This window comes from Topomyia yanbarensis, chromosome 1 (assembly GCF_030247195.1).
Source record: "Topomyia yanbarensis strain Yona2022 chromosome 1, ASM3024719v1, whole genome shotgun sequence".
NCBI classification, from domain to species: Eukaryota; Metazoa; Arthropoda; class Insecta; order Diptera; family Culicidae; genus Topomyia; species Topomyia yanbarensis.
The window spans coordinates 4,067,312-4,081,644 of record NC_080670.1 but is presented as its reverse complement, the minus strand read 5'-3'; the positions used below and the strand labels follow the sequence as shown (position 1 = coordinate 4,081,644).

General features: G+C 39.0%; 1 protein-coding gene across 8 annotated transcripts in view; it reads right to left on the bottom strand.

Moving 5' to 3' along the window:
• LOC131676655 (lethal(2) giant larvae protein) overlaps positions 1-14,333 on the bottom strand; it is a 34,633-nt gene that overhangs the window by 8,940 nt on the left and 11,360 nt on the right. For all 8 annotated transcript variants that reach the window (XR_009303215.1, XM_058955876.1, XM_058955879.1 and 5 more), the window contains one exon: positions 8,940-9,576. Coding sequence is in view for 7 of the 8 variants with exons in the window: in XM_058955876.1 (XP_058811859.1) it covers positions 8,940-9,023 (84 nt within the window). In the remaining variant the exon portion in view is untranslated. The remainder of the gene's footprint in view (positions 1-8,939; positions 9,577-14,333) is intronic.

The following is a 14,333-nucleotide window of genomic DNA, read 5'->3' as shown; positions in this document are numbered from 1 at the left end:
ATTCTTTTTTCCTCTGTCATTGTTGTCCACCCTCTCTTCTGTATCTGTTATACTGCTGTTGCCCAGACGACGGCATCAAATATTTTCTCGCGCAAACTAACCTTTCTCATTTTTACTTTGATCGAGGACTGAATTCCAGTCATGGCAATGACTGGCCATTGCCAACTCAATTATCACATGGCTACCATTCAGCGTGCTGATTATTATTCCTGGGTATCTGAGAATCCGATTAGGAAATATCCTATCATCGGATATGTAACTGTCCTACAGTAATGCGATTACGTATACGGATTTTTGGTTCTTCATATACACACGAACTTGTGTACAGGGTGTTAAAACTCAAGGATATGTTATTGGTCCCAACCCAGTGTGGTAAAGAGCTAAAGGCTTTATCAGTAGGGTTAATCAATCCTTCGGGAATTTACGGGCTGATTTTTCTGTCACCCATCCCTCTTTTCCTTTCCATTAAGAAAATGATGAAACGATAGCACAAGACACAAATCTCCGAATTACATGGAGAGAATGTGCCAATAGAGCCTATTTTTTTTATTTCCGGACCGCTTATTATAAGAAGTAATACAACTAAATTCAAGTATGTGCGCTTGTGACGAGAGCTATCACGACATCGAGCACGTTGTCTGGGTATGCGCCGGGTATTTGGACACCAGGTCTCAGTTAAAGGATTCCCTTCGGGCCCGAGGCAGACCACCCAATGTCCCAGTCCGAGATATGCTGGAAAATCGTGATTTCCCCTATATGTCCCTTATTTATACTTTCATAAAAACGATAAATATCTCAATTCAGCCCCTCTCTTTTTATTTCTCGTTTTTAGAAGTTTCTTCCTGCCTTGTGGAACCGATCAGCTCCAGACTGCCATTATGTAACCGCCGTCGCCCTTACCTCTACGGAAACTGAAGCGAGAGCGACTCGAGGTCCGATGACTTTTAAAGAATTCCCCGCGGGTCCGAAGAATACCATCCGCCAATCCGACCTACTAGACTTGCCCAAAAGTTGCAAGTTTTGCTCTTCTCTCCCGGTCACCATCTACACCTTCTCTCCCCTGTCCTTGATACAACTACTTCTACACCGATTTTGGAAATGACCAAGCATTAGTCTCCGATAAAAAATCAAATTTGTATTCCGTATTCCTAGTTTTAAGATAGTTGTAATTTCTACTCTTTGTTAAAACTATTGTCCCCCATCTTGTAAATAGAATTATATCCCTAGTTTTAAAACACCTGTGAAATTTTTCATAAATAATTGTTCCCCCTTTTGTGTACCAAACTATATTGTTAGTTTTATGATAACTGTAAATATTTCCTAAAAAACTATTACTATTGAATTCCTTGTTTTAAAATTTTTCATAAAAAAATATTTTGCCCCCTTTCTTGTATATAGAATCTTTTTTCTAGTCTTAAGATAGATGTAAAATTTTTCTCTTTCATAAAAAAAATATTTAAACATTGTAACCTCCTAGTTTTAAGATATTCAAAATGTAAAAACAAAAGAATTTGGCACCGCCAAGCTAACGCATTTGCGCCTATCAAATAAACGAAATGAATAAAAAAATAACTTCAAGACAACTAAGTAATACAACAAATTCAAGAAAACTAACGCTAGAACCTGTTGAAACCAGCGCAGTCAAACGTTAAGCAACATTCTCAGTATGCGGAATACATATTGTACTGCTACGCCGCGCGAGCATAGATCGTGGATTGATGGTTTCATAAAATGTTTAACAGCTTCCAGCTAAACGCTCAAGCTCATAGATCTTGGTTTAAATTCCATCTAATATGAGAAGTAGGAATTGGAAAAAAACAAAAACTTAAACGGAAGGTTCAAAACACACTTACAAAACAGTTCGGTTTTATGTTTTATATAGGTCGTGCAGTTACAGCCCGCATTAAAAACTTTAATGCCACGATGGAGTTGTATTTTATTTTGCTCTATTCCAATTCAGTGTTCTATTGTGCCAAAGCACCAGAAACGAAGAGACGACTATTTCGCGCTACATAGTTGTTTTTGCTTTCCAGTGATTTTTGTAGTTACAGTATAACCCCGTTTATGCGACGTACATGAATAACCCGATTATGCTATAAGTCTACAATATAATACTTTAATAACAACCAATCAAACGTCAGATTAATAGGGACCTACTATGCCAGCTTGGTAAACAGAACATTGAAAGGCAGACCGGACTTGAAAAGCATAAAATAAAATAGAAACCTGTGTAGCGACTGGCAAGGCTTCTCTTTCTCTCTCTCTCTCTCTCTCTCTTGCAAACACGACACGAAGCACGGTGGGAGTACCGTTACACGATGCAGGCGCTGCCCTCAGATTGTAACAGATTTAAGCTGGTTGGAAATTTGAATATCTATACCCGAAGCCAGAATGGAAAATGTCTTTGAGGGCCCTCAGCACTCTTTTTCTTCATACATGCAGAAGAGCAAAACAAAGGTTCATTCGAGCATGTCGTCACACCAGCATTGTATGTGGGTGTGACGGTGAGATGACATGGGTCCTCATGAACGGGGAAAAGTAGACCCAGAAGAAAAAAAAAAGCGAAACAGACACCACACCTTGTTACAAGAAATGATAAACCCTAACCGAAAGACCGTTGTTTTGTAGCTTCGTGTTTGAAACATTGGCTGGGACACCACACCTTTGGAGATATCGTTCGTTCGTCGCTTGCGCTTGGTACTTCGGAAAAGGAAGGAAATTGATACTATTATTATGATTATATTTTTCCTTCTTTCAGATCGAGGTCAGCTTAGAAAGTGCAAATAGATTGGTTACGGCAAACCTAACCAGAGTCGGCGGATAGTGCTTAACTGAAAAACTCAAATTCACCATCTATCTAGCAGATGATTGATGCATTTCCAGCATTCCAATGTAAAAAAAATCAAATCTATTTGCTTTAATATTCTAGCACTTACTGAAAATGAAATGCGGCATATGACTAATCAAGCTTTAAGTACATTTCCTAAATACTACCGTCTATTAAATATAACAAGTTTTTGAGATATATAAGAGGATACTAAGAATCAAAATGACTAGACTAGACGAAAAGGCTAGAAGCTTATAGAATAGATCTCGCGCACTAAAAAAAACTAATTTGGTTTCTTTAAGGAATTACGTAGTACAAGCGTACTAAGCTTTGTATTCGACATCGCAAGTCAAACCCTCAACCCACATCGGTAGATAACACGAGTGCGCACACGGTCACAGGTGAAGACTTATATTCGGTGTGGGTATTCACAGGTTCTATGTTTCGTTGATTGCGCTGCTCTATATCTAGATTGTGAATATTTGATAACTAACACGTCGCAGGCTAGGTAAACAGGTTGTCGTCGAAATGAGAACTTGATATATATTGATAAAAAGCTTTAGATAAGACTGTGAGCGACTGACCGGGGCCAACCGGTGTGCGATGAGTGTCACTTTCAGTTTCGATTACAATTGTCACGTCAATTGGAAAGTGTGACTTTTTGGATTAACAAAAAATGATGAACCATTGTGATGTTTTTGTTCTTCTTGGTTTATAATGAATCCTGAGATTATGGTTTAGAATAATTCCTCTTTCGTTTTAATTTAAATGTCAACATTTCGAACCAACATAGATTGATTATGTATTATTATCAATCATCCGGATGATCGCTATGATTGATGCCCATATTTTGAAAAATAAATAAAATTTTGATTTGCAACTGTTTAGTGGGTTGATGGAATTGCAGCGTTTTGCTAACTGGATCTTGGTTTGTCCTGCGATATAAATTCTGCAAAATCGAACAAGGTGACTACTAACTCACTACTACTAACTACTAACCTTGGTGGTCTTAATGAAATATTAAGTAATAAGTACTAAGTTGAGTGAAGCTTGAAGTTCTTCCCAAATTGGAGTAAAACCTCATATCTTTTCGATTCGATTTATAGTACAATACAATTTGGAAGTTAAGAAAATAAATAAATAAATAATGAAAATTATAACAAGTAAATAATCTAACAGAATTAAATTATAAAATTGTAGAAAATAAGATAGAAATATTAAACTGAAAAATTAATTATGATAAAAAAAATCGTTTCCATGAAAATCAAGGACTCTATAATAGCCGACTAGAAAGTTAGTCGATGACACGTTGAAATCGACATCCGCAAACATTTCGTTGAATGTGGCAAACATGACGCGAATAGTACCACCATACAAAGAGTTCCTACGTTGCAACAGCAAAAAGCTTCGTTGACGAAGTACACGCTCGGGTGCATTTATGTAGTGGTCCGAAGAATCTGGCTCACCACAAAGTATTTTAGCAACTAAAGTAGCTTGGGTTACTCTTATTCTCCTTTCAAGCGTGTGCAGACCTAATAATCTGCAGCGGTCTTCGTAAGGCGGGAGATTGATAGCGTTTTGCCACGGAAGGTGTCTCAGTGCGTAACGAACGCATTTCCTTTGTATTGGTTCAATCCTGGCTACCCATTTGATTGATACGGCCAGCATACAATAATGGAATTAGATTCCAGAATCAACCATAACCATGAAACATGAATCCCATCTGGCAGTTGCCTTGTTAATGATACAGTCGTAATTAAGTCGAAACGTGAGTACAGAATCCGAACTGACTTCAAGAGCGTGCACCTGTCCAACACCCTCAAGGGTCTCATCTCCAAGACAATAGTCGTATGAAATTGACTTATGGTTGCGATGATACGATATTATACTGCATTGGACTTGATCCCATGTATAATTTGACGACATCAGCCTAGGATAAATGATATTCAAGGGATAATATTGTAGCTAGACCATTGATAAATACTAGGGAAAATTTTCAATAGGACGTAAGTAACAATGAGAGATTCTCTCAACATTTACTACTCTACTCTTTGCATAATATTCTAATAAAAACCGTCGGCTTTCGATATGTACTGGAAAATTAGTGCAAAGTGTTGTAATGACGTCGTAATAAACGAAAGAGAAAGTAAACAAAGAGAGGCTCTCAATGTTACTTACGTCCTATTGAAAATTTTCTCTAGAATAGTGTGAATAAGGGTGAGCCCAAAATACTTCCTTAAGGATCATCTGATTTGTTTCAAAACGGAGCGGAAAACACGAATCCAATTACACTGTATATTGACGATAACTCAAATACGGTTCAAGCTAAAGAGCCAGAACAATTGAAATGCGCATTAATTTCGATCTTTCCAAAAGTATTACGTGGTCAACCCTGTCAAACCCTGATTTAAGGTTAGTACACACCGTTTCGATCTGAAAACCAGCGGCGATATTACGTTAGCAGAATGAAACGAATTGAAGAACATTTGTAGAAATGTAGCTTTGACTGGATACGAAGAGTAGATCATTCTATATGATCTCAAACACACAACGACGTAATTTCTCGGTAATTTTCAACATTTCCTCAAACTCCTTTATCAAACACAGGAAGCACAGTTGACCCATTTCATCTGGAGGGATAACAAAACTGTCCGAGGGAACTGTTGAATAGAATTGTCAACGGGACAATTGACGCGTTGGAGCATGTCTTGAGAACACATAAATGTATGCCATCAAGACCAGGAATATCCGAATATTTTAAATCTTCTCAGAGAACAGATATTTAATGATGCGTCTCTGCAAGGTCACAAAGCCAAACTAACAGTCTGATCTTTCAAAATCACATCAGTTGGTAATCCATTCTCCTTCGCATAGTGTTCATAAATTTCCAGAACTGTCGGGTATTACTACGTCGATTTGCTTGAGTCCTGGACGTTTTGGTAATAAATAGCCAGTTTATCATTTGAGTCTATGTTGCAAGTTGATTCGTTAAATTCCGTCACGTCAATTCAAGGACGATCGTATGATGAGCCGCGCACCTGGGAGATGTTGTGATCAGACAAAGAGATGCATACCTGACAGATACTTGATCTTGGGACACAAGAATTATTGATCTTCTAACTCATGGATCCTTGATCTACGGAACTAAAGAAATCACTTAACAAGTTCTCTCGAAGAGCTGGAACCAATATTTCAATGAAAATTGCTTTATCTGCCCAAACAAACCAAAAAGAAACTTGATCACATCTACAAAAATGGCAATTCCAAAAGTCTATACAGCAAATCATTACCGAGGATTAATAGCATAATATAAGAACACCAATTTTTCAAAAATCACCATAACAGTTAAAAAATAAAAAAACCATCTATTTTCGAATCAGTTGATTAGGTATTACTGACCATTTCTGCTAATCTCAAATGTTTGCAGATCGAGATGTTTCTTTTGAATTTCTCTTAAAGAACATTGATCGTTATAAGTAATGTAAAAATTCCAACATTCTCAGAAAATTCAACTTCTCATAAACTTGTTAGTCACAAACATGATAACAAACAATAAACTATTAGAAATATTTAGACCAGCTATGCTAGATACAGTAGCAGCTATCAGAACAAATTGCAGTTCTGTTGAAAACACTTCAACATCCTACAAAATAGCTTGATATGTCTTCTCCGATTAAGAACAAATGAGTTGCGCAGACTCACAAACATAGAAGCATTACAAATATTGTATAACAAACGATTTACGACTAAGATCGATGCTATCATCAATGGCTATAATTAGCTCTCTTTATAGTTTGAAGATCTGTTTTGTATTTTACTCCCCGTGATGCCATCTGAACCAATAACCAGTGAGAATCCCTGACTGTTTATATCAACAAATATAGGTTTTAGCAAGATATTATTAGGCCTCAACTTCAGAAAAACACGTTCCAAACATAATCTGTCAGATGAACTCGACTCATTCAAAGGATCTCTACATTGTGAATATTTTTGTCAGTCTATAAAGTACATCCTTCGTCAATCTCTTCATTTAGATCGGGTGAATCATCGTTTTCCATGCGGTCAGTTCAGGTGTACACTCTAACACTGCAACGGTACGATGAATCATGCACCGGCCGGTTCAGCTTCGATATATCGAAACGCACCGTTAGCTGCGATTCTCAATACATACATCACTGTACAAGTGCGTTGGATGTTGCAGGTTAGAAACGTATCATATCGGCGCTCTGCTTGACGTTGCTGTCCATATGTGAACAAGTAATAATATAAAAGAGGAAACCAGCAGGGTAGGTGAGAAAATTTCACACGCTGATCATTGATGTTGATAGCTGAACAAATGACGTGCATGTGCTTGCTGTTGGTTCTTTTAAAAAATCACAATTAGCCTTCACTCGTGCGAAATAATGTGCTTTGTCAAGATGTGTTGAATAATGATTGGAATAGAATTATATATTTCCGACAAAGGTATAGATTTTCCACCACCATCCCATGAAGCACAATCAAGCTGCTTTTAATAGGTAAAAAGTTTTGAACCTTATTGAAATGCCTCCTATGGTTTGGATACGACCGTGTACCCTATGTTATATTTAAATTATTTCGCTATCTTCATAAATTAAAGATGTTATCGTTTTCAAACAGAAATTACGTAACCGTATTCCTCATTCGGATTAAACTGCAACTGAAACATTTCTTGTAACCCGTATCTTTAAAGAGTTGAATTAACAGCTCAACCCGTTACAAAACTGAAGCCGTTGCGAAGAGAGATCCAACTGGTTTTGCCAGAATTTTCCAGAACACGATTCACTGATTGACCGAATCCCCACCTAAGAAATCGCGGTCAGTAAAACCGCGCAAATTAAAGTACCAATCAACCCTAGCTAGCACCACGAGGGACGTGCTATGAAGATCCAATTGCGCCAATCTTCAATCATTCGTGATGTGTTGAAAGCGGCACAGCAATGGACGCACCCATCGGATTCTCTGTTTCATAGTTTCCATATCTGTTTACCAGGAAAGCAACTAACGGTACCTATGTGAGTCACGGCATCGCGAATATTGCTCAAATCGAAATAAATAATATAAATAACCGGTGAAATGTTTGTTTTTTTGAAGATTAATACTTGTTTTACGAAATTGTCTAGCCACATAATATACAGAATAATTGCTGATTATTATCATTTCTGAAGACCCGCATGATCGATAAACTATTGCTAAAAATACTGTTTCAGCACCAGGGGGCATAACGGAGAATTTCGTTCCTTCCATACTAAACAGTTGTCTCACTCATCACACAACACAATGAATAAGCCTGGCGTTACAGATCAATTCTCGGCATGCCACCTCATCTTCCGCATTCTCTGTTTCACACGGACCATTCGTTCCAGTCCATATGGAGCCTGTCGAACCTAACCATCGCGTTTTTTTATGACCTACGAGGCGTAAGCGCGGAGAGTTTTTTGGTTCGTTAACGCCGCAGGATCCTAGTTGCGTACGGACGATTTAATTAGTTGCACAACACCATAAAATATCGTTTATTTCACGTGCTGAACTGGTGTTACCGACAAGAGGTAGGTAGTAGGTAGACCGGTGATATCAGTCGGTTGTTATTGATTGTTTATTTGATGGTAAACAAATGGATAGAGTTTTATACTTCCTTTAACTCATCATCGCGCCGGTAACTGATATGAAACGGTGAATTCAAAGTCAAAAGGGCCGGCCGGGTTTATTAAAATTACCGACAATACTCAATAACAGCATACGTCTTGTATTCGTAAAGTTAACTATTAATGTACAGAAGTAAGCACCAGAAAATGTGGTACACTACTAACTAATAAAGTACAACATCTGCAACCTCCAGACTTTCTTACTCGGGCTGTAAAGCAACAGACCTTCACCGGACATAAACAGTGTTAAATGAAACAAGGTGTTTCTATTGACGTTTGCTATTTTCAACGACATTCTTTCACTTTACTGGCTTGCGCCATTACCCCGTATGACACTGACACACCAAAAGTTATGAAACATCACACAATCCACTAGTGCAATTCGTATTAAGCTATCCCAATCTCGTTCGGACACGAGATGATGATGAAGAAATAGGAAAAGCACTTACCCTCCGGAATGCAAATAATTCCTTCTGTAGCTTCTGTCGCTCGGCCGAAGGTTGTTGGCCTTTTCCACGTATAAATTTCAACATTGCTGATGCTGTTTCTGTTGCTGCTCTTTCTAATCTTCAGGTTCAAGTCTTTCGAAAAGACCGTAGGTTTCCTTCCACTTTTCGCTCTTTCTCTTATTCAAAAAATGCACACCTAAACATAGGTAAAAACACTACCAACACCACTCTGTTATTACACTTTCTGCGGTCAGTTTGTGATTCCCGGAGATGAGTGATTCAAGATCTACTTTTCTCCGGTTCGTTCTGTCTTTTTCGTACGCCCCGTTCCCGTCAGTATTTCACCATCCCGGCACAACACTCCACAGGCACTCCGGACTCCGGAAGGGGTGTTAAGCAGCAGTCTTCGGGTTCTCAATTATGAGCTGAGACTCTTCTTGCTGACTGGCTGTTGGGGGATTTGGCCGACGAGCCTATCGGGCCAACAATCGAGCGCTAGATGATAATGATGATGGTGAATCGTAGCTAATGGATCGAAGTGATGTTCTTCTGGACATGGAAACATCAGCATCAGACCACGAACCACAGGTGAGGGTAGCAGTAGTGGTCATAGATTGCTCTCGGGGTCCAGGGGTTGCTGAAAAAGAGAGAGAAAGAGAGAATGATTTTAATACGATGTATCAATACAGCATGCATTGATCGATCATTGCCCTTCGCATGCTGCTGAGTAGAATAATTTGGGAAGATCTATTTTTTTAGTTGGAAATCATTGCGGGATCCAAAGTGGTACGCATAAAATAACTAAGATTTATGTTTTGTGATTGTGTATGAGGTATACGTTCTTCTTACACGTAGGGTAATGAGCCTATTTTCGCCCTTGGGTGAAAATTGAAATATGGAAAAGATGACCATTCAATTTTCAAAACGGATTTCCTGCAATAGCTTTCATATCTCGTAAAAAGTCCATATGCAAAATTTGAGCTCAACCGAACATGATTAAGGAGTGCCGTAAGTTCGAAAGTTCTCTCCCGAGTTAAATCACCAAAGGGAAGACGACCCTTTAAAATTATTGGAATTAAATCGAATTTTCTAAGCAAAATGTCTTAGAAATGAGATATAGTGCCATCTTGGAACTTTTTTTTTTGAAAATCGTCTTTGTGGGACTTCCAAACTTTTTGAGTTTGGAGCTTATTTCATTTCATTCGAAATGAAACGTTGAGATATGGTATCTATTCCATCAAAAAAAATTGTTTTTAAATATCTATATTGAAAATAAGTTGCATTTTTTATAAAACTATTTTTTACAAGAAAACATTAGACAACGACGCGACTTGACCTTCTCTGGACGTTTTACGGATTTTTAAGACCTAGCATAAAAAAATTTTAAATTTCCGATTTGATTTCCGAGCAAGTCTCACGTCAACTCAAAAAATGTCTATGTCCCCCCCCCCCAAAGGAAGCCCTCAAAAAAAATAGAGTGCATCAGATCTTGTCGTTTCATGCATTCCTATGATGTTTTTCTGGAGGCCAGGGGTCCAGCAGACGTCCAGTGTTTGCCAGTATTCTGTCACTGTATGCCGCTAGTGTACATATGAACTTGTACATTTCGAGCCCGTTTTATTTCGTCTCCCTTGCTACCTGCAAAAATCAAATCTTCAGCAAAGTTGTCCTAAAGACTACGATCAAACATAACTATAAATTTGAATCGAAGCTCTGGCTCCTCGCACAGTGGATCAAAACAGCGTATCGTAGTAGGCTATAGAAAATTTGTCTTTTGACCCAAAAGAGACAACGCTTGGCCGTCTTCTTCTTCTTTTTATAACTTTTACCGAAGATATGTTGTATCTATCACTCACAGTAATCGAACTGCAAGAAGTTTTCTCTATGAGGAACTCCTTTAATTCTTATTTTTACTTATAACATTTTTGTTTCCAATTTTTCACGTTAATAAGGTCCATAGATATTTTTAATCATTATTAAACACGCAATTTTCACAAAGAGATCAAATAGCTGTGAATACTTTGTAAAGAATTATGACTGGCTTTGATTTTATTCTAGCATATAAATGTAAATGCAAAACCGTTTGTCCAAAAGCACCAGTTCAGACGTTATACACCGTTGAAAGCATTATGTCTGGCCCTCCTAGTCACTGAATGGCTCATTGAACGAGTAGGTGCTGATGTTCAAAGATGTTTTCGCTCGATTTTCTGAGTGACGCGATACATTTTCTATAGCCTACTATGATCATTTTTCGCCTTTCTCATATAGAAAGGTTATGAAATCACTCTGAACATCGCCAACCTAATCCCGGCCCGGAGGTATGTATGTATGTATGTGTGTGTGCGTGTATGTGTGTCATTTAAACTCACACAATTTGCTCAGAGATGGCTGAACCGATTTTCACAAACTTAGTTTCATCTGAAAGGTATAACGCTCCCATAAGCTTAAATTTTTAGTTGATCCGACTTCCGGTTCCAGAGTTACGGGTTGAAGAGTGCGGTCACACAGCAAATTCCCAAATAAACTGGTACAACCATGATGTCCAAATGATGTAATACATATTAAAATGAGTACAACATTACTCTAGTTTGCGGGTCTGGATCACTTATGATCAATGAAAGCAGTTTTGACCACATTGGCCACCTATGGCGGTTCATGATACCCCCAGGGAACTCGCCAAGTTCTTAAGCTAATAACACACCTGTTTTTCAGCGAATTCTTGACCGATTTTTACAAATTTCAAATGAAAGATACAGTAATCCCATTGACTGCTGCTGAATTTCATTCTGTTCTGACTCTTGGTTCCGGAGTTACAGGTTGGTTAGTAAGGTTGTACTGGAATTTCCCATATAAATCGGTACAATCGTAATTCCCCAGACGCTAAACACTATTGAAATGGTCACCAAATTACTTCGATATGCACGTCTAGGTCACTGATCGCCAATAACACATTCTTTGAATACATTGTTCATTATCGAAGTCCCGGATTCCGGATATATATATATATATATTTTTTTTCGAGAGTTGTCCTACTGGAGCTGTAGAGCTAGGTTCTCGGAAGGGCTCCCCGTCAGAATCACATACTACAATTTGCAGACGAGACAGGCAATGTCGCCCAATAAAACACTGCAATAGGCCAATTGTAGCGGGCCGTGATTCTGAATGTGATATTCTTTGTACGGTTCAGGCATGTGCGGGCGTAAGGACTCGGAATCGCGTGTATCATCGCGAAGGGCTCGAATATTTGTACGTTAATGTGCTCGATCGCGTGTGCGTTTGTATGTCGCGTGTGCTAACGTGTAACTTCGCGTGCATAAATTCTATTTCATAACCGTGTGCCTTTCGCATATTCGCGTGTGTTCTAGAATGATCGCGCGCGGACCGTGAATCTGATACTTAATTTTTTGTGTACGGTTCAGATTCCAGAAGGAAGTGGGCTCTTCCATATCATTAGAGATCCCAATCATGTCGTCGTAGAACGCGTGGTCTAGTGGATATGAGCTTTATTATTTTTTTTTTTTTTTTGATTGGTCCAACTGAATCTATGGACCTAAATTGCTAGAATAAAGGTTAAAGATTTCCGGACGTGACCGATTCATGATCGCGCATTTGCGGGTTGGCGTTTGAGATCGCGTTTGTAACTTCGTAAGTACTAAAACGTTCACACAATTGCCGCAGTGTTATCAAGTTTACGCGATCGCGGGCATAGGTGTGCGTAGATGATCGCGAAGGGCTTAAGCGTTCGTATGTTGACGTGTTTGTCGCGTGTGCTCTCGTGTATGTGACTTCGCGTGTATAAATTCGATTTTGAAACCTTGCGGCGATTCATATATTCGCGGACCGTCATTCTGATCTTTAGTTTTCGGTGTACGGATCACATTCTGACAGGGAGAGAGTTATCCCATATCACTAGAGTTTCCGGTCATGTCGCCATGGAACGTTTCGTCTAGTGGATATGGTAGTTATTTTTCAATTTTATTTTTTTAATAATTAACAAGGACCTAGATTGTTTGTACCGAGGATAGATACTTCCGGACGATCCCGATTCATGATGGCGCGAGCGCGGGAGTTTGTAGGTTGACACTTGAGATCGTGTTGGTAAGTTTATGAGTGCTGAGATTTTCACCTTATCACCGGGGTGTAATCATGTTTGCGAGTTCGTATGTTGCTTGGAAAATCGCGAGGGGCTCTAACGTTTGTGCGCTGACGTGATTTTGTAACGTATGTTCTTGAATGGTTGCGCGAACCGTGAGTCTAATATTAAATTTTCAGTGCGCGGTTTGAATTCTGGCAGAGAGTGGGATCGTTTATATCGATAGGGTTCCCGGTCATGTCACCATGAGACGTGTTGTCTAATAGGTAAGGGCGTATTTTCTTAATTGGTCCAGCTGAAGGCATGGACCTAGGCTTCTAGGATCAAGGATAGACTTTCGGACGTGACCGATTCGTAATCGCGTGCACGATGGCATTTTTGTAGGTTCCCGCTGAGACCGCGTTTGAGAATGTGTGAGTGTTAAGACGTTCACTATCACCATCTTTGTTGACCCAGCTGAAGGCGGGTGTAGAATGGCAGTATAGGACTCGAAAAGAAGAAATAAAAGACAATATATGAGAGACGTAATAGATTAGATAGGTGCAAGATACAGCTGAAGTTATGATCATCACATGAGATATACATTAGTACTTCAAACACTACTAATACTTGAATAGCCAATCACCACACATAGCACATCCTTTCTCAATTATCTATTTGTTACTGGTTGATTGTTGGTTATGAGCTGGTGAATAGAGGAAAGGTATAGAACAGACAAAAGGCTCATATCAGCCCTCCCGGCCTCCTCGACACACCACTATCGAGGCGTATTGTAATCAACATCTTGAAGCGGGCTTCTTATATAAATCACATCCTCAGTAGTCATAATGTTTGGTGGATTATTAACATGAGAACTAATTAACCTCTAGTAGTAGAACTTGGTGCAAATAAAAACTAAAAAGAGCGAAGGTCCTTATATTTAGATAACTCTATTGAATATATTGTGGCTTGATGATGTTTACAATACCGTCAATCCCATCAACCTGCGGGAGGGAAGTCCCGGATTCCGGATATATTCCACAATTAAAGTCACATCGGTTCTTCAGTGATGATTGAACCGATTTTCTCAAACCAAGTCTCAATTGGAAGGCAAAATATGTAGTTACGCCTCCCTCCTTCATCACTCCTCTCTTCTTGGACCACCCTCACACCCACATTTCCTTCAGCCACCCCGTATACCGAAATAAGATAAAGGATTTCTGACGCATCCTCAACTCCCACTCTACCAACCTCCCACCCCTTCCACTTCCAAACCCATTCCACCAACATTTCAAAATATAATTACATGAAGATAACATTGA